The 24,854-nt window shown below is 49.6% G+C and overlaps 2 protein-coding genes and 1 pseudogene across 7 annotated transcripts in view; 1 reads left to right on the top strand and 2 right to left on the bottom strand.

The window, feature by feature from the left end:
- Ppl (periplakin) overlaps positions 1–19,033 on the top strand; it is a 46,191-nt gene extending 27,158 nt beyond the window's left edge. Inside the window, exons 7-22 of the mRNA NM_008909.2 lie at positions 299–460; positions 543–650; positions 778–873; positions 2,646–2,768; positions 2,884–3,030; positions 3,799–3,950; positions 4,896–4,993; positions 5,184–5,341; positions 7,271–7,449; positions 7,541–7,679; positions 8,505–8,698; positions 10,765–10,915; positions 12,045–12,128; positions 12,843–12,959; positions 13,387–13,479; positions 15,496–19,033. Of these exons, the coding sequence (NP_032935.2) occupies positions 299–460; positions 543–650; positions 778–873; positions 2,646–2,768; positions 2,884–3,030; positions 3,799–3,950; positions 4,896–4,993; positions 5,184–5,341; positions 7,271–7,449; positions 7,541–7,679; positions 8,505–8,698; positions 10,765–10,915; positions 12,045–12,128; positions 12,843–12,959; positions 13,387–13,479; positions 15,496–18,159 (4,665 nt within the window). The 3' untranslated portion in view covers positions 18,160–19,033. The remainder of the gene's footprint in view (positions 1–298; positions 461–542; positions 651–777; positions 874–2,645; positions 2,769–2,883; positions 3,031–3,798; positions 3,951–4,895; positions 4,994–5,183; positions 5,342–7,270; positions 7,450–7,540; positions 7,680–8,504; positions 8,699–10,764; positions 10,916–12,044; positions 12,129–12,842; positions 12,960–13,386; positions 13,480–15,495) is intronic.
- Positions 13,978–15,498, bottom strand: Gm52254 (annotated as a pseudogene).
- Position 19,034: 1 nt separating the features above from the next.
- The window catches only part of Ubn1 (ubinuclein 1), a 36,233-nt gene continuing 30,413 nt past the window's right edge, over positions 19,035–24,854 (bottom strand). For 5 of the 6 annotated variants that reach the window (NM_026666.4, XM_006521817.4, XM_006521816.4 and 2 more), the window contains 3 exons: positions 23,663–23,906; positions 23,341–23,430; positions 19,035–21,268 (listed from right to left, as the gene is read on the bottom strand). In NM_026666.4, coding sequence (NP_080942.1) covers positions 21,219–21,268; positions 23,341–23,430; positions 23,663–23,906 — 384 coding nt within the window. In that variant the 3' untranslated portion in view covers positions 19,035–21,218. The remainder of the gene's footprint in view (positions 21,269–23,340; positions 23,431–23,662; positions 23,907–24,854) is intronic. The other variant, NM_001356320.2, reaches the window with a different exon arrangement.

Raw genomic sequence — 24,854 nt, 5'->3', positions numbered from 1 at the left:
GCAAATGTAGACGACATGGCTGGTGATTTTTGAGTGCTAGCTGTGTGCTAGATGGCAAACTGAAGATTCAAGGAGATGTCAGTCCCACAGGGATCTTCTTTCTTTGTTCACTGGTTTGTCCTCAGTGCCTAAAACCGTGCAACACATCTTCATGGTGCTCAATAAATGCCTGCAAGTAAATGTGTAGAGGATCAGCGACTGATCCAAGGACCTGGCTGGGAAGTAACAGAGTGGACACTGTGGGAGGCAGGCAGGGAAGCCAAGCCGATTCTGTCTTCACCTCGCTCTCATCCCACAGACAGCATCACAGGCACGGCAGCAGCACCTGAGCTCGCTGCAGGATTACATGCAGCGCTGCACCAATGAGCTGTACTGGCTGGACCAGCAAGCCAAGGGCCGCATGCAGTATGACTGGAGCGACCGCAACCTCGACTACCCCAGCCGCCGCCGCCAGTACGAGGTGGGCACAGGGCCGGGTGCAGGGCCAGAGTGGGACACAGGGCTGCTGAGGTAGGTGTTGACCCCCATCTGCTTCCTGACAGAATTTCATCAACCGGAACCTGGAGGCCAAAGAAGAAAGAATCAACAAACTGCACACTGAAGGTGACCAACTGCTGACAGCTGAGCACCCAGGGAGGAACTCCATTGAGGTGCGTGTTCCCCTCGTAGGCAAGGCGCCTCCCTTTCTCTGCCCTTCCCACCTGGTTTTCTATCAGTTCCTCTCCTGACAGCCCAGACTCCTGGGCTGCAGTGGCCAGTCTCTCCTCTTCCGGACAGGCACACATGGAGGCTGTGCATGCTGAGTGGAAGGAGTACCTGAACCTGCTCATCTGTGAGGAGAGCCATCTGAAATACATGGAAGACTACCACCAAGTAGGTACCTGCCTGGCTCCAGGCACGTGATAGGATTCAGGAGTTCCTGGGTGCGCACAGAGCCCCACACATGCATCTGGAGGTCAGAGGACAACTTGTCATGAGTGAGTCTCTCCACCATGCATCAGGGGACTCAACTCAGGTCATTGTGCTAATGCCATGGGCACTTTTATCTGCTGAGAGATTTCACTAGCTCAAGGTTTTGAATTTCTGACGTAGGATCTCATGTAGCCCAGGCTAACCACTCTCTGTGTGAGAGAGGATGAACTCGACTCCCAATCCTCCTGCCTCTACTCCACCTTGGGTTTAATTTTGCTGAGATATAAAAAATATAAACTTTACTATTTAGCCCCCTTTTCAAGAAAACTAACATTCCTACCCTCACCCCCTTTTTTGAGACAAGTTCTCAATGTATAGTCCAGACTGTCGTTGCATTCAAACTCTCCACCATTCTCCTGTCTCGGCCTCTTGAGTAGCACCACCATGCCTAGCTCATTTTTACCACTGACCCATTTGTTACATTAACAATACAGGACAACCTCACCCTCTGTTTCCTGAACTTTCTCATCAGACAGATAGAAATTGAGTGCCCACCCCCAACACACACACACACACACACACACACACACACCCGCCTGATGACCTCTGACCTGCCTCTGGGTTTGCCTGGTATTAGCTAGCGTGAGCACAGGCAACCCAGAACGGTGCCTCTTGCCCTTGTGTGTCCAGCTCTTCTCACTAAGCATGATGGCCCGAGCACAGTGCAGCATGTTGCTATGTTTGTGTGCTTTTTATTCTTGTGGCCAGGTGGCTGCCTATTGTCCAGGTGGGCACCTGTTTACATTGCCATCTATTCATAGACAGTGTTTCCATGGGAAACAGTAGGAGCTGTAGGTAGTCGTCGTAATTCAGGGTCTTCCTCACACTTTCCCAGTTCTAGCAATCGAGCCCAGGGCTTCACATAGGCCAGGCCAGGCCCCACCTTTAAGCTGTATTCCCAGCATCCCTTTACCTTCTGTCGGAAGATGGTCTTACTAAGTGGCAAACTTGTACTTGTGATCCTCCTGCCTCAGCCTCCTGAGTGGCTAGGATGACAGTACTCACATGCCTGCTTGATCTAGAGTCTTCAGACTGGAACTTGAGCTCAGGGGGTACCTCATAACTCTTTCTGGAGTATCTGAGCAACACAGAATTTCACAAAGGTCCAAAAGTCCTCCTCAGAGCAGCAGCCCGAGCGTTCAGCCGAGGGGACAACTGAAAATAAATGAGTCAAGAGGTGGTGAACCAAAAGCTGGGCAAGGGAACTTTCCAAAACAAGAAGAGGAGGTAGCTAGCAAGGCTTAGAATTAAAGCATGGTTAGGTGCTGCTAAATGGTACAGCCGGCTTCTGAGAAATGCATTGCTGGGTGATTTTGTTACTGTACAAACCCATGAAGTACACTTACACTGGGTGGCTTCACAGGGTGAGATGCTCTTAAAGTCCCTGTCATCTGGAGGGGCCTCAGCTGAAGGTTTGCATACAGCCGCATTGTTAGGGTGTTCCTGGCACACAGAGAGAACGCCTGAACTTACTGGCATCTAAAGATATATAGAGGTGGGGTGTTGGGGATCCAGTTTTTCTCCACTGAGGCCCTGCACAGCCAGGCTGAAGTGGGAGTCAAAGAGGCTCAAGCAGGTCATATCATAGATTTAGGCCCACCTAGGGGATAAGCAGCCGTCGGGGTGTGCGTGGTAGCTTTCCATCTGTGATGGTGTCCTCTGATCTCCCTCAGTTTCACAAAGACATGAAGGATGCTCAGGAGCTGCTACGCAAGGTGGACTCAGACTTGAACCAGAAATATAGCCCTGACTTCAAAGACCGGTATCAGATAGAGCTGTTGCTTCGGGAACTGGATGTGAGTGGCGGCATGTGAGGTTGCCCCAGACCTGAGCAGATGTAGCTAGGGCCTGCCTCGTGCTCCCCCTGGGTCGTGCAAGCTGGCCTTACCTGGTGCTGCGCTACTCTTACAGGACCAGGAGAAGGCTCTGGACAAGTATGAGGATGTGGTGCGAGGGCTGCAGAGGCGAGGGCAGCAAGTGGTGCCACTCAAGTACCGCCGCGAGACGCCGCTCAAGCCCATCCCTGTGGAGGCTCTCTGTGACTTTGAGAGTGACCAGGTCAGTCACTACCTGACCCTAGGCAGCCTGGACCTACAGCACAGAAGTCTTGGGGGTGGCACAGGTAGAGCTGGGGCCACAAGCAGTCATCTCTGGTGGGTGTCACTCTCTGTCCTCTCTTTCTCCTGGGGGTGGATATGCACCCCCATACCCTTTCCTCCCCCACTGCCTTGCCTTCATCTTTCTTATCAGCTCAACCAGCCTAGCCATTCTAGCTACAGTCCCAGGGAAGCCTCTCGCTGGCCCATGTATAATGTTTACAGCCACTTCTACCCAGTGGTCAGGCCTCAGTCATATGGCCATCCAGAAGCTGGAATATAGGAGATGTGCCACTTGGACTAGGGATCAGCAGGGATGATTCCCCAAGGTGAAGCTGAGGGGCTGGAGATGGAGCTCAACTAGTAGAGCACATGCATGAGGCCCTGCACTGCATAAACCAGGCATGGATGACAGCACATGCTTGTAAACTCACCACTCTGGGATTGAGGGCAGGAGGATCTGAAGTTCAAGGTATCCTCCACCACATAGTAAATGTGAAGCCAGCCAGGGTTATGTCAGACCTTATCACAAAAACAAAAATGAAGTCTAAATAGAGATTAGTAGTCAAGAGGGTTCCCTCTGAGCTGGCTCCGTCGCTCTGTGACCTGAGTGAGAGGAAGGCTGAGACTCCCTGTGGCTGAGAGTTAAGAGGGCCATGGGGCAGACAGAGAGAGTCTCCTGCTCCCAGGCCTGAGAGTGAATCTGAACCGTTGGGTCTGCTCCCACCAGGGCCTCATCTCGCGGGGCTATAGCTACACACTGCAGAAGAACAACGGGGAGAGCTGGGAGCTGACAGACAGCACTGGGAAGAAGCTGGCTGCCCCAGCCGTCTGCTTCATCATTCCCCCCACCGACCCCGAGGCCTTGGCTCTTGCTGACAGGTACAGACACAGAGGAGGGAGAAGAGAGTGGACCCACGCCTGGGCTCCGCAGCCTCTCTTGTTTAAACCCTCTTAGTGGCGGGTAGGATGCGACACATGCCTCTCATTCTGGCCTCCCTTAAAGGCTGCAGGAAGAGTGGCAGGCTAGGTTGGCTTGCTGAATTGGATGTCTGGCTAGGGGCCAGTGCAGCAGGTGTGTTCTCTTGGTGCCTCTGAGCCTTTGCCAAGTCTTAACCATCCCACCTGTGGCGCCTGTGTCCTGCTTCACCAATTCTGGCCCTTATTTTGTGCTCAGTAGGTCCCCCACCCTTTCTCTCTGTTTTCAGGATCTTTCAGAACTTCATTTTGCTAAGATCTGTGGGTTTGCCCCTTGACGTCAGTGTCAGGTGGCAAATCGCTCAGTCATGTGAGGACCCTTTGCTCAATGAGTAGACTCAAGGGGGTCCCTGGGCTTCTTCCTACCATCTATCAAACACCCGCTGCGCACCGTCCCTGCTAGTGACAGATGCTTCTAGGTAGCGGGGCTTGCAACGGAAGGTAAAGGAGAGGGGACAGAGGCAGAAGAGATTCTTCCCAAACCTTGTTGGTGTAACTCATGACGTACCTTTATTTCATTACTTGTTAGGGAGGAGGGAATGAATGCATGTGCATGTGACAGCACATATGTGGAGGTCAGAGGACAACTTGCTAGAGATTGTTCTTTCCTTCTACCATGTAGGTTCTGGGGATCAAATTCAGGCCTTCAGCTTGGTGACAAGCACCTTTACCCACTGAGCCATTTTGTTACCCCCTGCATCGTCCCCCCCGCCCCCAATAGTATTTTTGACTCTTCAAAACCCTCCAAGGAGCTACTTGGCTCCCATGGGCTGTTGCCCAACCCAGGATGGGAACCTGCTAGGAGGCTGGTATGAGACCAGGGTCCCCAGCACATTCTTGCTCTCACAGCCTGGGCAGCCAGTACCGAAGTGTGAGGCAGAAGGCGACTGGGAGCAAACATGCACTCCAGCAGCGGCATGAGGTGCTAAGGACGGAGAACCCTGGAGGTGGGTACCAGGGTGTCCTGTACAGGGCCAGGGACATGGGAGAGGGGATGAAGTAGACTGTGCTGTGCATGGGTGACAAGTATCTGCTAGAGGGCTGAGAGAGAGAGGCCAAGCCAGCCCAAGGACCTGGTTGGCTTTTGGGGCCTCGTGCTCCTTCACTGTCATCCCTGATTTGTCCTCCCTACGACAGATGCCTCTGATCTTCAGGGACGACAGCTGCTGGCTGGCTTGGACAAAGTGGCCAGTGACCTGGACCGGCAGGAAAAGGCTATCACAGGGATCCTACGGCCACCACTTGAGCAGGGACGGGCAATTGAGGATAGTGCGGAGCGGGCCAAGGGTCTCAAGGTATTGCCAGGCTGGGGCTCCTGCTCAAGGTTCCACCTCTGTGGGGCCTTGGGACATTCAAAACAGGTGTTGGATAATTATAGAGGTAATTATGGAGAGCTGTCCCAAGGGTCGGGGCCCAAACAGATGCCCTGTCCTGGAGCTCTGGCATATCCCAGATGTGATCTGGCTCTGTTTCTGAGTGGCTTTTCAGCCTAGTATAACAGCCATAATAATGATAGCAGGAACTAGAGTCCTAGCAGTATCTGCTGAGTGAGGCTGTGGGCAAGAGGTGGATTGGCTGTGGAAGGGCAGATCCAGCCCACTTCTGCTTGCCCTGCCTGTGACAAGCCAGGGTCTCCTCCCTCTCCCTCTCCCTCTCCCTCTCCCTCTCCCTCTCCCTCTCCCTCTCCCTCTCCCTCTCCCTCTCCCTCTCCCTCTCCCTCTCCCTCTCCCCCTCCCCCTCCCCCTCCCCCTCCCCCTCCCCCTCCCCCTCCCCCTCCCCCTCTCCCTCTCCCTCTCCCTCTCCCCCCCCTCTCCCTCTCTCCTCTCTCTCTCCTCCTTCCCTATCTTCCTTCTTTCTCCTCTTCCCCTTCCTCTTCTTCCTCTTATTTCTCCTCCTCCTCCTCTTTTCTGAGACAGGGTTTCTCTCTGTGACCCTGGCTGTCCTGGAACTCACTCTGTAAACCAGGCTGGTCTCTAAGTCAGAGATCTGCCTACCTCTGCCTCCCAAGTGCTGGGATTAAAGGCGTGTGCCACCACTGCCTGGATCAGGCGTGGGCTGGTCCTCATTTGAGCTGCTGAACCTGGTAAGAGGCCCACGTCTCCATTGACCACTACCTACTCTCATATCCTTCTGCCTGACAGCTCTCTGTGGTAGGTCCTGCCATCCCTGTTTTAGAGAAAATTAGAGTCAGAAAAATCCAGTGGTCTCTGGTGCCTGGCACAGGAGTGAGGGGTAGAGGTCCAGGGGCATAGGCCCACAGTATCACAAGACTCCAAGTTCTGTGGAGTCACAGGATGGGCATATCACAGTATCTACCTGGCAGGTTGCTCAAGATTTCATGAACTCTTTCATGAAAGGTATATAGAGTATCCTGTGTCCAGGGGCAACCTGCTGTTGTCTGAGTTACGGACTTTAGCAGTCCACTTGTACCAGATCCTCATTAAAAACACAGACCCTGGGACGGAGAAGAGAGCTTGGTCAGTGGAGTGCTTGCTTTACATAGCGCACAGGCAAGGAGGACCTCAGCTCAGTCCCCAGCACTCACATCAAAAGCTGCGCATGGCGGGACACCCCCATAATTACTTCCACTGCTGAGGAGACAGGATCACAAGGAGATCGGTGAGGCTTGCCAGCTGGCCAGCCTAATTGACAAGCCCCAGTTCCTACTAAGAGATGCTGTCTGCAAATCAAACAGACAAGGCAGGGCTCAAGAGAGGCTCAGTTTATAAAGTGCTCACACACAACCATAAGGACTGAGTTCAGATCCCTAGCATCCAGGCTTAAAAAAAAAAACTAAAACCCAGCATGGTTGCACTGGTCTATAAATCTGACTTTGGATAAAGCCTACTTGCTAATTGGTAAGCACTGTTCTCAGTGAGAGACCTGTCTTAGAAGACAAGACCGTGATCTAGAGAGAACTGACACTGACCTCTGACCTCCACATTTACACTCCCACCAACTCCACCTCTCCCTTCCACTCAAAATAAAATAGATGGCTCCCAAGGAATACTGAGGGTGACCTCTGGTTTCTCATACATATACCCACCCATGTTTGTGCACATACACACACACACAACCCACAGACTGCCAGACTGGTGATTGGGCTCCAGATGGACACCCCAGGGAGGTGAGCCTTCTCAGCCGTTCGCACTGTCCCAGGGCACATCCTTGACGGAAGAGAGCTGTAGGGCTGTGGTTGACCCGGGCAATCTTGATCTCTGTAGAACATTACCAATGAGCTGCTACAGATTGAGCCAGAGAAGACGCAGTGCACAGCCGAGTGTGAAGCCTTTGTGCAGGCCCTCCCGGCCAGCGGCACCGCACCCTTGCTGAAGACCCGGGTAGAAGACACCAACCAGAAATATGAGCGACTAGTATGGTTGCTAGAGGCAGCCCAGGAGAAGTAAGTGGCAGATAGACAGTCGGAGGGTGGTCATGGTAGGGTCAAGGGGCCACCTGACCCCTACACATACAATGTTGCCCTGTGTCCTTAGGGTGGACGTGGCCAACCGCCTGGAGAACAGTCTGCAGCGGGGCAGGGAGCTGCTGGCCTCATACGAGAACAGGCTGATTCAGGACGACACAATGCCTGAAAGTGGTCATGTGTTGGACAGCAAGAGGCAGGAGCTGGAGGTAAACTTAGGATCTGAGGGCCATGGGGTCCTTTCTTTGGGTTCAGGACATCTGCCTCCATACCCAGATGAGGATGTGAGGGCCCTGAAGGTTTGGAGTTCCCGGCAGGTCATTCTGGAAACAAAGGCAGTGGGCTCTTTCTTGGCTGTTCCTAGGGTCTATACAGCCAGGGAGGTCTTAAAGTCACTCTTTTGCAACAGAGAGTACGGAAAACATAGGTTTCTGAAGCTCCTGATGAGCACATCTAGCAGCCTGGGCCTACAGCTCCTGGGTAGGTGCACAGCCACTGTCACCAGTGGTCTAGGACACAGGTGTGGATGTCTGAGCACTGAGGCACTCTGATCATGGCCTATAGCAATCTTTGTCTCCTTTTCATGAGCAGCCTTAGAGCAAAGCGGGCTCAGGGAGAGGCTCGAGGCTGGAGGATGGCAGGCACACATGCCACCCCTTTAGCAGTTTGCCAAATGAGACTTTTCAGAGCTGTGTTTATTATAATGAAAAGGAGCGTTGTGCTGGGCGTGATGGCGCACACCTTTAATCCCAGCACTTGGGAGGCAGAGGCAGGAGGATTTCTGAGTTCGAGGCCAGCCTGGTCTATAGAGTGAGTTCCAGGACAGCCAGGGATACACAGAGAAACCCTGACTTGAAAAACGAAAAAAAAAAAAAAAAAAAAAAAGGAACTTTGCAAAACTGGAGGGCGAGACCTCCTTTTTGTTCTTAGGCCTGAAGCTCCCCTCAAAGCAGGAGGCCCCGGTACCCTAGGGACACTGCCAGGCTCTTAGGAGCCCTGGCCACCACACTGCTGTCTCTTTGCCTGTCTGGCAGGCCATGGCTTCTGAGCTGCAGGCCCACAAGTCCCTCCTGGGTGAGGTGGAACAGAACCTACAGGTGGCCAAGCAGTGTTCCAGCTCACTGGCCAGCCGCTTCCAAGAGCACTGCCCTGACCTGGAGCGGCAGGAGGCCGAGGTGCACAAGCTCAACCAACGTTTCAACAACCTCAGCCAGCAGGTGGAACGGAGGTGAGGGGTGCCAGACTGGTGGGCTGGAGCGAGGGCCTGGCTTAGCCGGCCTGCCTTCAAACACTAGGCCAAGGATCTTCTCTCTCTCTCTCTCTCTCTCTCTCTCTCTGTGTGTGTGTGTGTGTGTGTGTGTGTGTGTGTGTGTGTGTGTGTGTGTGTGCATGTTCATATGCATGTGTGTACCTGTGGGGGGATACTTGTTCAGGTGGAGGTTCTAAGTTGGTGTCAGGAATCATCTTTGATCATTCCTCTACCTTATTCACTGAGGTAGGATTTCTCAGTCGAGCCCATGCTCACATAGCTAGACGCTCTGGTCAGCTTACTTACGCCAGGGCTCCCATGTCTACCTGTTAGGGTTGAACTTACAGTTTAGCCAAATGCCCATGCAGAATTAACATGGGTTCTAAGGATCCAGACTCCAGTCCTCATGCATGCACAGTATTTAGCCCTTAACTGCCGAGCCATCTCCTTAGCCCAAGTGCCCTTTTTAAAAAATAAATAAATAAAAATGAAAATGACACATACAAAGTAAGAAACTATGTGTGCAATGACCAGATGACCTGTCTTCAGGTAAGCCATCAGCTGTGTGTGTGTGTGTGTGTGTGTGTGTGTGTGTGTGTGTGTGTGAGAGAGAGAGAGAGAGAGAGAGAGAGAGAGAGAGAGAGAGATGGTCCATATGTGTGTGACAGTGTATACATTATGGAATGTATGGAGATCAGAGGATCATTTTGAATGCTCTCGATTTCTACCCTTTATACAGGGTCTCAGTTCACCATTGCTGAGTCAGGCTAGCTGGCTGGAGGCTTCCTGGCCTTCCCCCAATTCTTCCCGTCTCCCTATAGGAACCCTGGAATTAGAGACGCCTATGTCTGGCTTTTACATAGGGTCTGGAGAGCTGAGCCCAGGTGACCAGGCTTACACCTCAAGTGCTTTCCCCACTAATGCACCTCCCAGCCTCACCCTACCTGCCTAGCTCCACCCATTTCCCCACACACCCACTCCATGGGCAGGTGGATGTGCAGGCTCTTCTTGTCTTTCTTCTGAGGCTCTGCCTGAGTTGTCTCCCCCACACCACTTCTGCTTGTATGCTAGAGTGCACATTTCTAGTAAGTCTGTCTGCGGTTGACAGGCTTATGATCATTTCAAAGACCAGCTTCATGTTCCAGAGCTTTCTCCCTGTGTCCCCTTTCCCTCAAGGCCTTTATGTGGATTACACTGGCTTTAATGTGTATCTCTCTCCATTTCTTACCTTGGAAGCTTGGATCGTTGTTTAAAGGTAGTTTCCCTTTCCCCCTGTATGCATTTAACACTGTGCAAGTACTGCTTCCGCCCTGCTCCAGCAATGTTGACATTTTCTTCCTGAGGAAACAGGATTTCCCACCCTCCATGTGCCCTTTCTTTGTTCAAGAGATATACAGTGCACCCCTCTGCCTGTCATGCTTAACCACTCTCTTTCTCTTGACCATTTGGGAACTTGTCCAGTCCAGTTACATTTGGCTTTTCCACTGCCTTTCAAAACTCAGTGTGGCTAGGAAGATAGTTTCAGTCACACAAGCATGAGGACCCAAGTCTGATCCCCAGCACACATGTAGACGGTAGGCATGGTGGTACACATTTATAATTCTAGAGCAAGAGAGGCAGGAATAGGTAGATTCTGTGGGGCTTACTGGCCAGTCAATCTGACCTACTTACCCTTCCCGCCACACACATACACACACACACACACACACACACACACACACACATACACACACACACACACACACACACACACACACACACATACACACACACACACACACACATACACACACACACACACACACACACATACACACACACACACACACACACACACACACATACACACACACACACACACACACACACACACACACATACACACACACACACACACACACACACACACACACACACACACACACACACACATACACACACACACACACACACACACACACACCAAAAGAGGACCTCCCAAAACTGAGGGGTCAGTGAGGTTCTTGCCTGCTACACAGAGAGACCTGACTGGTTGGTCCCCACAGGGCCCAGAGCCTGCAGAGTGCCAGGGCTGCCTACGATGAATACTGCAGTGGTTACAACCGTGTGCTCCAGTTTTTGGCCAAGACTCCCAGTTATGAGCCCCAGGAGACAGACAGCCTCGGCCAGATGGAGACCAAGCTCAAGAACCAGAAGGTAAGATGGCTGCTTCTACTTTGTAATGTATGTCTGGGAGCATCAGAAGTCTTCAAGGCCTGGCTGGAGGGATGGCTCAGTGGTTAAGAGCACTGACTGCTCTTCCAGACATGGTGGCTCACAACCATCTGTAATGAGATCCAATGTCGTCTCTGGTGTGTCTGAAGACAGCTACGGTGTACTCACATTCATTTTTAGAAAAAGAAGAAGAAGAAGTTCTCAAGGCCAATGGGGCAAGACAAAGGAAGGGGCCACCGCTTTCAGCATCCTCTCACAAGCACTCCACGTCTTGCTCACCCCTTTCCCCACAATGCCCTTCACAGGCCCTGACTCAACAGATATTCATATGGCTTAGCTCATGACCGAAACACTGGGAACTCTGTGGGAAAGATCCCATTATCAAAGTTGGGGTTCCCACTTCCTCAATGCCACAAGGACCTCAGAAATCCAGTGGCTGAGGCTAAGGAAGCGAATTTGTCAGAAAAGTGCTTGCTATGCAAACATGAAGACCTGAATGTAATCACTAGAACCCCCCTAATAAGTCAAGCATGGCTATGCAAGTCCATAATTCTAGCATTGGGCAAGAACGGAAGACAAAAGGGTCCATGAAATTCATTGGCTAGCAAGCATTGCCAAATTGATCGATTTCTGGGTTCAGTGAGAGATCCTGTCTCAAAAACTAAGTGGAAAACAGTAGCAGAAAGATATATGATGTAGACTGTTAGCCTTTGTATGTGCACAGAGACGGGCAGACAGACAGACAGAGGGAAACACAGGGAAAGCCAGCTCCTGATAGTCAACTTGCTGTCCCTCCCTGGACTTGTTTTCTCAAGTCAAACAAGTTCCTCGGGCTTGGCTCACACGCTTGCTGTAGGATTACATGCTCTACCAGAGCAGAGCCTGGCATTTCAGAGCTCACAATAAACACCTGTTTCCTGGCACGAATAACCATCTTCACGGCCCTTGCTCCAGGCCTTGGCACTGCCCTTTGTGGTGAACAAATGTACACAGGAAAGCCACCCACTATGCTTCCAGCTATAGCATGTTGACTTTAGGTCCTAAGGACTCAGCCTCTGAGGAGCCTGTGTGTGTGGTTCAGCTTTGGTTTCCAGTATCTCCTGTTTTACAGAACTTGCTTGATGAGCTAGCAAGCAGGGAACAGGAGGTGCAGAAGGTCTATGCAGATTCCCAGCAGTACCAGCAAGCGGTGAAGGTGAGCCATGAACCCTGTCAGAGCACACAGTAGGGCCTTTTGCATTAAATGTTACAGAGCAATCTAGGTAGGTTGCTGGGGAAATGGGCAGTCGCCTTATGTAGGCCCCACCCCTTTGACAAAACAATACAGCACCAGATACCTGATATCACCCAGGAATTATATTCTTAGAACAGTCAACTCTTTGTGTGTGTGTGGGGGGGTTACCCTAAAGGAAAACAAAACAAAATGAAAAATGATGTACACCAAGCAAAATTATATAACAGCTCTAGTTATAACGGGAAAACTAGCCAACAAAGCCTTATGCAGGAATGTCTGTGTAAATGACCCAGCATCTACTTTGATGGAAAATGCCAAGGTCTCTGGTGGAGAAAGGGAGAAAGGCTTAGGATGCAGTGTTCCCCAAGGAAACAGCATTTGGCCTTTTGGAAGGCCCAAAGAGTCAACTTGGTTTGTGTCTCTACACGAGTTAGGAATTGCAGGCACATTTTCTTGTATGGATGTCACTCAGTGAGGTAGCAACTTAGCATCACTGTCTTAGCCAGCTCAGGTACAGATGTGAGGAAGTTATACAAGATTGCTAAACCAGCTCTGGCAGCTTGGAGTCCTTAGAGGGAGCATAAATCACTGTCACTTTTTGTTGTTGTTGTTGTTGTTGTTGTTGTTGTTGTTATTGCCCCTAGCTGACTACTGTACTTCCTTTCTTTTACCCAGGACTATGAACTTGAAGCAGAGAAGCTAAGGTCCTTGCTGGACCTGGAGAATGGACGGAACAGCCATGTGAACAAGAGAGCCAGGCTGCAGTCTCCTGCTGCCAAAGTGAAGGAAGAGGTGAGCTGTAAGTGAAGACTGCCAGGGGCTCTCCAGATGTGGTCCTCGGTGAAGCACTTGCAAGAGAAAGAACTTGTTTTGGAGCAGTGAGATATCAATATGCCTAAGAGGCAGGCTTGTAGGGGTTCTGGTCCCATGCCAGATACATGGGAGGCTCCCACCTTGCTCCCCTGTGCAAGTCTGTAGTAGAGGGCAGTACAGCCTGCAACAGCTGTGAAAAGAATACTTAGAAAGACTTGCTCAGTGGTCATGGACCAAGAATCAACCTGCATCAGCTCAGTCTTATATTTCCACCAAAGGCTGGAGCTACGGGTAGCACTGGGCAAGAGGTAGCCCTTTCTCTACACGCCAGGCCCTTCCTAGACTGTGTCCAAGTGTTCTGTTGTTCTCCTAGCCTTCTAACTGCTGTCCTAAAATTTCTCTGTAGGAAGCTGCTCTTGCTGCCAAGTTCACAGAGGTTAATGCCATCAACAGACAGAGGCTACAGAATTTGGAGTTTGCACTGAATCTCTTGAGACAGGTAATCCATCTTAGTTAGAAATACTACTTCTAATTGTCCTACAAGATGGAAAGCAGTTTCCTCTGCCTTAGAGACACAGCCTGAGAATGACGGGAGTGTCTTCTGCTGACACTTTTGAGAAGGATTAATGCTAATGCTAAGCTAAACCAGCCTTCTTCACTAGCTTGGGCTAACTTCCATACCAATTCAAAAGATGTTTGCTGAGCACTTATCAAAGGCTTTTGTTTGCTGTTTAATGAGTGTTTTGCCTGCATGTATGTATGTGCACCACACATGTGCCTGGTGCCCAAGATCAGAAAAAGACAATGCATCCCTTAGAACTGGAGTTTCAGATGGTTGTGAGCTACCATGTTGGGTGCTAGGCATTAAACCTGGGTGCCCTTTAAGAGCAACAAGTGGTCTTAACTGCTGAGCCACCTCTCCAGCCCCCAGAGTTTTTTGGGAGTGGGGTGGGATGGGGTTTTTTGGGGAGGTGTTGTTTTGTTTCATTTTTTTCAAGACAGGGTTCTCTGTGTAGTCCTGGCAGTCCTGGAACTCACTCTGCTGGGATTAAAGGCATACACCACAACCACCGAGCTTCAAAGTTATTTTCAGTGGCATGTCTGTGTTTCTGTATGTGGATTTGCTTAAGTGCAGGAACATGGACATGCTTGCATGTGCAGGACAATGACAACCAAAGAGTCATCCGGAGGAACGCATTTACCCCTTTTAAGACAAGGTTTCCTATTGGCCCGGAGTTTACCAAGTAGGCTAGACTAGCTGGCCAGCAAGGCTCAGGAAGCTTCCAGTGTCCACATCCTTGATGCTGTGATTGCAGGTGTCGCTCCCCTAGAGCACCAGAGCCCTGCATTTCCCACCAGTGCTGGCGTCACAGCTCAAGTCCATATGCTTGCAGGGGATTCTCCCAGCCCCCAAAGTTATTTTAGGACTTGATGAAATTCATGACAGTATTATCTGACATAGAAAGGAACTAGAAGCAACTGACACTCCTCAGAAATGCTCTGGTTTAACCTGTCCACACGGTAGACATACTGCTGTTAAGCAATGTTGTGGCACCTTCTGAGCCAAGATGGTACTCTGCCCCTCCAGTCAGAAACTGCAAAACAACAACTGTTTGCATAGAAAAAGCAATCACCTGGTGCTTCACCAAAACATATACCTAAAAAAAAAAAAAAAAAAATGTCTCCAAGGACAACAGACATCCCCTAGGGACAGGGCAGAGATGGGAAACTGGTGTCACTTCAGACTCCTCTGTGCCTACAAAACATTTTGCCTTATTCAATTTTTAAAAGCTTTAAAAAGTAACCCTAGAGCATTAGTGGAGGGAGACCCCAGAAGATCAGCCCATCCTGGTCTGGGTGATCAGACCTGTATCTATCTTCTCTCTCTCTCTCTCTCTCTTTTCTCTCTCTCTCTCTCTCTCTCTCTCACCATTTTATTTGCTTCAAATTAATGAATTTCTAAGTCAGGTTCAGGTAACACTGAAGGCCTTTATGAGGAGTTTATATTGTCTAGACCCAAGATATGCTGCAAACACAGTCTGATCAAGTAAAGTAGGAAATAACATTTTTCTAAAGACAGGCTTAGAAGCTGAAATCCAGTAATTGAAGATGTTTCCTCTCTGTGGCAGTGAGCTTGATTCATACCTGGCAGCAAGGCCCCATTCAGGGTATAGCCAAAAGGGCAGGGTACAGACCACCCAGAACAAAACCAACTAGTGCGCCCCATGTTGTGGTACAGGGTTCACAGTTCAAATCACCTGTCTGACTCTGGAAGTTGTTTAGTTTTTCTGGACATGATATTAAATATTAAATCATCTTTGCTAGTAATTGGTTTCCAACTTTCCATCTTGGACCACTCGGCAGAATGATGGCAGCTTATGGCTGCCTCCCCAGCTGCCTGTGCTTGCCCAGGTCCTCCCGTGCCCAAGTCTACCACAACCTTCACTAGGGTTGCCTGGGCTCCACCTCATCTGTTTGTTTCTTAACCATGCATTCGTTGTCTTTTCTGCCACAGCAACCAGAAGCAGGAGTGACCCATGAGACCCTACAAGGGGGAAAGCTAAGCTCTGGCATGGAGGAAACATGGAAGATTAAGAAGGAACTGGAGGAGGAGATAGAGCGAAGGCAACAGCTGGAAAATGAGGTCAAGAGTGCCCAGGAGGAAATCCAGACCCTGAAGGATCAGGGGCCTCAGGAGTCATTGGTGAGGAAGGAGGTGCTGAAGAAGGTGCCAGACCCTGCCCTGGAGGAGAGCTTCCAGCAGCTGCAGCAGACGCTGGCTGAGGAACAGCACAAGAACCAGCTATTGCAGGAGGAGCTGGGAGCACTGCAGCTCCGGCTGCAGGCTCTAGAGCAGGAGACCAGGGATGGGGGACAGGAGTATGTGGTCAAGGAGGTCTTGCGCATTGAGCCAGACAGAGCCCAGGAGGATGAGGTCTTGCAGCTTCGGGAGGAGCTGGAGGCACTGCGGCGCCAGAAAGGCGCCCGAGAGGCTGAAGTGCTACTCTTACAGCAGCGTGTAGCAGCCCTGGCTGCTGAGAAGAGCAGGGTGCAGGAAAAGGTCACTGAGAGAGAGGTGGTAAAGCTACAGAATGACCCCCAACTGGAGGCAGAATACCGGAGGCTGCAGGAGGAGCACCAGCGGGAGGGCACACTCAGGGAGAAGCAGGAGGAGGAGCTGAGTTTCCTACAGGCTAAGCTCAGGAGACTGGAGAAAGAACGAGCCATGGCAGAAGGCAAGATCACTGTCAAAGAGGTGCTCAAGGTAGAGAAAGATGCAGCTGTGGAGAGAGAAGTCAATGACCTCACCCGCCAGTATGAGGACGAGGCTGCCAAGGCACGCTCTGGCCAGCGGGAGAAGACAGAACTTCTCAGAAAGATATGGGCCCTGGAAGAGGAAAATGCTAAGGTGGTGGTACAGGAGAAGGTCCGAGAGATCGTGCGGCCAGATCCCAAGGCAGAGAGTGAAGTGGCCAACCTCCGCCTGGAGCTGGTGGAGCAGGAGCGCAAATTCAGGGGTGCTGAGGAGCAGCTGAAGAGCTACCAGAGTGAGCTGGAGGCCCTACGGAACCGTGGACCACAGGTAGAAGTCAAAGAGGTGACCAAAGAGGTCATTAAATATACAACTGACCCAGAGACAGAGCAGGAACTCCAGAGGCTCAGGGAGGAGATCATGGACAAGACCAGGTTAATAGAAAGGTGTGACCTAGAGATTTACCAGCTGAAGCAGGAGATCCAGGCCCTTAAGGACACCAAGCCACAGGTGCAGACTAGAGAGGTAGTCCAGGAGATCCTGCAGTTCCAGGAAGACCCCCAAACCAAGAAGGAGGTAGAGTCTCTGCGTATACAGCTGTCAGAAGAACAGAAGAAACAGGTGGACCTGGAAGGGGAGCGGGCATCCCAGGAAGAGAAGATCAAACGCAAGGAGGAAGAGCTGGCACAGGGGAAGGAAAGGGTTGTACGCCAGGAGGTAGTACAGTATGAAGATGAGCCAGATTTGCGAGCTGAGGTGACTGCCTTCACAAACAGCATTGATGCTGAGCTGCGGCAGATTGATAAACTGCATGTGGAGCTACGGCGGTTACAGCATCGCCGAGCAGAGCTGGAGAGGCAGTTGGAGGAGCTGGAGCGGGAGAGGCAGGCACGTAGGGCAGCCGAGCTGGAGGTACAGAGGCTGCAACAGCGGCTGGCTGCATTGGAGCAGGAGGAGGCCAAGACTGGTGAGAAGGTGACCCACACACAAAAGGTGGTGCTGCAGCAGGACCCACAGCAGACCAGGGAGCATGCCCTGCTCCGAGCCCAGCTGGAGGAAGAGCGGCACCGGAGGCAGCTACTGGAGGGTGAGCTTGAGCCGCTGCGTAGAAAGTTGGCTGCCCTGGAGAAGGCAGAGATCAAAGAAAAGGTGGTCTTCTCTGAGAGTGTCCAGGTAGAAAAAGGTGACACTGAGCAAGAGATCCAGCGCCTCAAGAAGAGCCTGGAAGAGGAGAGCCAGAGCAAGAGGGAGCTGGATTCAGAGGTGACCCGGCTAGAAGCCAAGTTATCTGAGCTAGAATTCTATAATTCCAAGTCATCCAAGGAACTGGACTTCCTGAGAGAAGAAAACCACAAGCTACAGCTAGAGCGGCAAAACCTGCAGCTAGAGACCCGGAGACTCCAATCAGAGATTGAGATGGCAGCAACAGAAACTCGAGATCTGAAGAACATAACCACGATAGACTCTGGGACCCACCTAAACTCTAGGCTGTGGTCCCTAGAGAAGGAACTGGATGACCTCAAGAAGATGTCCAAGGACAAGGATCTGGAGATCGATGAACTACAGAGGCGCCTGGGCTCTGTGGCTGTCAAGAGAGAGCAGAGGGAGAACCACCTGAGGCGCTCCATAGTGGTCATAGACCCTGACACAGGTCGTGAGCTGTCCCCAGAGGAGGCTCACCGGGCTGGGCTTATCGACTGGAAAATGTTTGTGAAGCTCAGAAGCCAGGAGTGCGACTGGGAGGAGATATCAGTGAAAGGTCCTAATGGGGAGTCATCAGTAATTCATGACAGGAAGTCAGGCAAGAAGTTCTCCATTGAGGACGCTCTTCAGAGTGGCAGGCTAACCGCTGCTCAATATGACCGCTATGTCAACAAGGATATGTCCATTCAGGAGCTGGCAGTCTTGGTGTCTGGGCAGAAGTAGGCCCAGCCCTTCTTCCTGGCTTTTCTTGGAGCTGGATTATCTTAAAGATGGAGATGGTTAACTCATTCTCAGCAACTTCCTGGGTGTCTTCTGCTCCCGAGCCTTCATATAGACTTCTGAGCTAAGTGTTTTATCCACATTGTATCAGGCTGCTTACAGTGCAGCTACTGTAATACCAGCAGACACTAGCTGGGTAGCATCTCTCAGCTCAGCCTCATCCAGTCTGAGTGAGTGACCTGCTCCCACCTCTGATGACTTAATAACCTTTCTGCCTCTTTCAACTCAACAAGACTGGTCCACTGGGGCTGCTGACCTTCCTTCTTGCCATTCCATTTTTCTGACTGGGATCAAACTATCAACAGTGCCTGCTCAGTAGTGACTTTTCTCATTGAACAGGGCTCTACACTAGAACATGTGTCCAGAATCCACAATGCCTGGCTCTTGGTGCTAGAATAACTAGCCAGGATGTGCCAGAAAGACAGGCACCAACAACAGTTTGCTAGTTCTGAAAAGATCTTAGTAATGGATGGTGTGCTAGCCTTACTTTCAGTGCCTTAGAAGTCTTCATCATTATCGCATTGGCATTTAGATATACAAAAGTTGATTGTTCACCAAACAAATTTCTGCTTCTCTGTATTTCATGTATTATGTAAGAAAATGGGAAGTGATAGGGAACTTTATGGCATGAAAATAAAAATCTGGTGGCTTGACTCTAACTCACAGCAAGTATGACTCCTTTACATATGAGCCTGAACCTTGGCTCTCAGCCACAATGGGCGGGCATTCCATGAACACCAGGGCTCCTATGTACTGAAGAATAATAAAATAAATAAAATATTGCAAATAAAATAGTAATGAAAAAATGAGGAAAGACATCTTGGAAACCTCAAAACAATTTATTGAGTTGCTTTATACAAGATTAACAATTTCCACACCACCCCCTAACACCAACATAGTTGCGGCACAAAAGCCCCTCTCACACCTAAGAAACGGCCACGCCTGGTTAAGTCTCAGAACCTTGCACCCACCAAAGAAACCCTTGCATCCCACTGAGCTTGCTCTACCTCCACCCTCTGCTGAAGCCGGGCCATAGGTCTCCCTGGCCATGGCTGTTAAAGTCATTCACTCGTTCATTACCACAAATAAAGCATAAACAAGGAAAAGAAATCTCATAAACTCCCCATCAAAGAAACATTTCCCTGAGGCAAGAGGCATCACTAGATTCCTAAAGATGAGGGCATCCTGCTCTAGCTGCACAAGCAGTGGCACATGGGGAGGAGGGAGCACCAAAGGGGTGGGGTGCTAGGGCCCGCTGTCTGACGGGCAGAGGAGCCTGGAGAGTTCCCACTGCTCAGCTTTGCTGGCGGCCTCAGCTTGGCTTAGAGCTCAGCTATACAAATCTCTTCTTTGGCTCTTTTTGCTACTACCTAAGACTATTCTGTAAACAAACTGGAAATCCAAGTTGCAAAAAAATATATGTAATAAAAGGATAAGGAGTCCACATGGCCAATGTGAAAACAATTGGTTCTTCCATACAAAAGGAGTCAGAGCAAAGGCCAGACCAAAGAGCTGACAAAGGTCCTGCTCCCAGTAAGGTGGAAAGGTGGCCACCTCCACAGGAATAGAGGGCTACTGAGCTCCATACCCTTGAGGCAGGAACCAAAAGCACACTTGACCCACCCTAGGGTGCATACCGAGAGTGCTGATCACCTCCCCAAATGTGGTCTGGCTAGGCAGTCAGCCAAACCCACTGCGAGGCAGATTTATAGGATAGGAAACAGCCCTCCGAGTCCATATGAAATAGCCACTGGGTAAGTGTGACAGCCTGATGATGGAAGCTCTGTAGTCAACTATCTCTGTCCTCTGTCTACTCTCCAGACCCTCTGGACATCCCTCCTAAGTCTACACAGAAGCTCGCTGTGCAGAGGACACCAGCACCCCAGACCTGTTCTCTGTGGCAGATGCTTCAGAGAGAACTGTCCTACAGCTCTGCCAGAGAGAGATTTCTAAGAGTAAGACAAAGTGGAATGTCTACCTGTAGCTTAGAACCCCTGGGCTCTCAGACACAGAGGGCTGAGGGGCTCCACTGTAGTCCACCTGCATCAACTCTACAAAAACAAATCAGAGCTGGGAACCTGGGATTTGGGGGGGCTTGGGGGCTCAGATGACTTTCAAGTCAAGACGGCACAGGTTATGGTGTGCAGTCATTAAAAAACCCAATTAAATAAAACTGTCTTAAATACAGACTAGCTTTAAAAAAAGATCTTCATCTCAGATCCATTCAGTGGGCTGAATGGATAGGTGTGAGTTGTCAAAGTCTGCTCCACCAAAAGGCACTGGAATTAAGTCTTCCTATAATGTGATGTGTGAAGAGCAGTCCCATTCTATCCAACGCATTCAATGGTAATGACGAAAACAGCCCAAGATAGGTGTCTTTAAAAATCCTACCACGATTGTTGAATCTATAAAGATCTTTTTCTCTATAAGAGCTTCATTGTCATGTTCTGAGGAGAAACTGGCCCCTACAAGGAGCACACATTATGTGTTCTTAGTATTTTGCAAGGTCCCCCACATGCGGCTCTGGCCTGGGTATTGTCCTCTTGAGTACACAGCCTGAGGATGGGACGGAATCACAACCATCCAGGGATTCTACTGTGGCCAGGAGACCCTGACCAGTAGGGAACTCCGAGACACACCAAATGCCAGGAGTTAGGCAGATCTAGAACCCAGTGGCCAACAGATCTGCCACAGGTACACATGTACACTATACTTCCCAACACAGTCTAGGTACACTTCCCAGCACAGAGCTGCCCCTTGATGTCGTCCAGCGACAAAGCCATGAGGCCTAGAGCACCAGGTCAGTAAGCGCTTTGTGAGCAGCAGAAGCTGCCTTGGTTGGAGGCCCATCTGAAGTGCTAAGAAGTGCTCCATTTCAAACTCACGCCTGCTCCAGAAGAAAAGCAGTGGGCATGAAGAGCACAGCAAATGTCTGTTATCAGAGACATACATGTTGGGCTTCCTCCTAGACCTATGTCATTCAGTTCCATCCTCCAAAGTGGTCACAATTTCCTCGGTACAACAGGCCCTTTACCATGAAGCTGTGAAGCATCTGGAAAAGAATAAGTGAAATCAGATCATTCTTTAAGTGCTCCAATTCCTTTTAGACAGCATAAACAAACTTCACAGGAAACAGAAGCAGCAATGTCCCCCGACAGCAGCTGTGTGCATTGCTACTTGCAGCATCCTGTGTCATGCATGAGCACCAGCACTTCTCAGGCAGGAGGCCATTGAGCCCGTTTACAGAACAGGCACTCTGCAACATGACGACCACACAGAATCCAGACAATGTTCATTCTCTTGCCATCAAAATGTACTCAGGTATCAGAGGTACAAAGACAAAGGTAAGCATCAAATCCACATGGAAGGGAAAGCAGAACGGAAGCAAGCCTCAGCTCACTGCTAGATAGAGTACTCCCTGACAGCCCTACAGAGCCCCACACTGTAGCACAGCTCAAAATGAAGTTCAGTCTGCTAGCCCATTTTGCATGGATGCTCTTCTGACTGCCCCATAGTTTTTCTCTTTCTCCTTGAGGTACTGGTAATGAGACAGGGCTTTATATATGCTAGGCAAGTGCTCAACCACTGAGCGACATCCGTAACTCTTCTGATAGCTTTGGAAGACCAGGGGAGGGAAACATAAAAATGGTCCAAGAAATGTTTTTTTCTTTTCCTTTCTATCAGTGTCCCTCTGCCCTTTGTTGCTGAAAATTCTACAGATGCAGAAACTGTTTCCAGTCTCTCTTCAATTACTTTGTTTCTCTCAAAAAAGGTCATTTTCAAAGCAGGTAGAGGTGGCACCATCTCATTTTTCACAGCACACAGGCTCTCCATAGCTGGGAGACACCCACATTGCACTTCACTCAAATGGTAGCCACCCACCCATGCAGAGGAAGTCCTCAGGTGTGACTGCTTCTTCAAAGAATTGACTACTGCTACTTGCTTTGCTCTTCAAAGGTCCAAAGGTTTCCCTCTGAGAAATGCAAACTCACCCTCATCCTAACAAGGCCTCTGACATCCACTCACTACAGAGTTCCCAGCTTTAGGACATGAATGCAAGGAGCTCACAGACAGATCCTAAAGCAGACAATGAGCTATGGACCCACACTGTCCATGAGCAGGTCACGGATTCATCCCTAGAGTCTGCATCTGACTCCTGCCCTAAATTCAGCCTTTCTCTCCTGATAGCCCAGGGACCTGGTTGAAACAGGTCTAAAGTACTAACAATACTAGGTCAAAATCAGGTTCTCACAGAGTTCTTTTTTTTTTTTTTTTTTTTTTTTTTTTTTGGTTTTTCAAGACAAGGTTTCTCTCTGTGTAGTCCTGGCTACAAACTCACTTTGTAGACCAGGCTGGCCTCGAACTCAGAAATCCACCTGCTTCTGCCTCCCAAGTGCTGGGATTAAAGGCGTGTGCCACCATGCCTGGCTCTCATAGGGTTCTTTAAGCCAAAATTTCATGAAGTATCTATAACTATTCTCATGCTCTTGAGCTCACAATGTACTCAGGGCTCTTAGAACTGCCTACTTCCAAAAGCCCCATTCTGTCAGGAGGCCCTGGCCTCATTGCAGGTGTGCTTCCCAATCTGTTTCAAGGGAGCTTACACCAGGGAGGCCTAAAAGCTGCTTCTGTTTCAGAGCTGTGCCAGCTTCAGAGATCGAGGCCTTTCCTTCACAATCATGTACTATGGCCTCTCACTGTCCTATGGATACTTACACTCTTTCAAAGAGTCTCTACCATCTGACAATGCCTGGAGGTTATGTAGCATTGCACCATAAAGGCTCTAAAGTGCTTGGTTAACCTCTGGACAAGTAACACCATTACCTTTCTTCTCTTTAAATGCATTAGGGTTGGAACACCTGTTTCATGCTCATGCTCCATCATATAGCGTCACACAGGCTAAGTCTGACCCAATGACCAGTCCAATAAGAAACCAGGGAAAGTCTCTGGTAGTATAGGCCTGTATTATTCTGGAACCCAAAAAGCCATAGCCTCAAAATACAAAGCAAAATACAAAACAGAGATGATAAGGCAGAGATGGCTAATAGCGCCAGCAGCAAAGCACCTACGGGTGGAGGAGTGTGGCGCACAGAGTGCACAGCACGCTGCCCACCTGGCATTTACCTGGCAGGCTCTGTGGGACATGGGTAGACACAGCAGCATGTGGGAGAGGCGCTGTGTGGGGTGGGCTGGAGTGCAAACCAGCCAGAAGACCTGAGAGAAACAGGAGGGGAGAGAACAAAACACACACATTGAAGACAGAACAGAAAAGCAGTTTGGGAGATCTAGAGCCCCAGGCAACCTGCAGACCAGTCTGGAACAAAACAGCTATCCCGGGTACTATGCAGCTTCCAGAGGTGGGGGATGTTCCCATGGTTACACCAAACACATACAGGACCCAACATGGCACACAACATAGGAACAGAGGCAGGAGACAAGAACTTACTGTGGCTGAGGCCATGGTGGAAGGTCCCAGGGGCTGGACCTGTGACAATGGCATCCTTAGAGACTCCTGCTTTGGCAGAGGAGTCTGCATTGAAGGAGAGTACATGAAGTGGAAATTGGGTTATGATTCCCAGTGAGTTTGAGTTCATAGCCCCTGGAAGCTTGGGGTTGTTGGACTTATAGGATGAAGACAGCAGGCTTAAGGAAGAGGTGTTGGACAGCAGCACTGCCCCGCCAGTTCCTTTCTGGGGAGGAAACACACACAGTCAGAACCTACCCTGTGAAAGAACCTACTACTTAGCACCCAAAGGAGGAATTAGGAAGTCTCTATGAGCCAGCATCTAGGGGATTCCAGGGTACAGAGGTAATTTTAGCTACATTCCCAAGGGTTCCAACACCCTTTTCTGGCCTCTGTGGGTACCAGGTATGCACATGGTTCATATACAATACACATGCAGACAAAACACTTATACACATAAAATAAATAAAAAAGTTATCTCCGTGATAAATTTTAATTCTAGATAAAACCAAAGCTTCCATAAATATAAACAGTGTGGCAAGTTTCTCATTTAAAAAGATCCAACTAAAGCCCAGCAGTGGTGGCACATGCCTTTAATCCCAGCACTCAGGAGGCAGAGGCAGGTGGATTTCTGTGAGTTCAAAGTCCAGTCTATGAAGAGAGTACCAGGGCTACACAGAAGAAATGCTGTCTCCAAAAAAAAAAAAAAAAAAAAAAAAAAAAAATCCCAAGAAACAAACAAACAACAACAACAAAAAAAAAGAAAAAAGAAAAAGAAACAACTGAAAATGATATAAGATGATGAGATGATGGCAATAGGCAAGCCTCTCTCATCAGACAGTGACATCCTCCCACAGGCAATGAACTAAGTGCCTAGAGTCATATAACCTTATGCATATATAGATTATATTTATGTAACTGTGTATGTTTAAATGGATGATATACAATAAATATATAAATATAATAATATATATTCTCATCTTAAAAGATCTACCTGATTATATAAATGTATTATATTTATATATATACAAGTATAATATATAATAAATATAAGATTATATATAAAGGTGATGAGGTTAGATTTACCTTCCAAATTTCAAAACTTAATTTGTACACTGAATAAAAAGACTTTTATAGTCCAACCAGAATGAGGTGTCCCTAAGTAATATTCAAA

The sequence above is a fragment of the Mus musculus genome, chromosome 16, assembly GCF_000001635.26.
Source record: "Mus musculus strain C57BL/6J chromosome 16, GRCm38.p6 C57BL/6J".
In the NCBI taxonomy this organism is placed as follows: Eukaryota; Metazoa; Chordata; class Mammalia; order Rodentia; family Muridae; genus Mus; species Mus musculus.
Note: the sequence above shows the minus strand (reverse complement) of the source record. Positions and strands in the feature narration are given on the sequence as shown.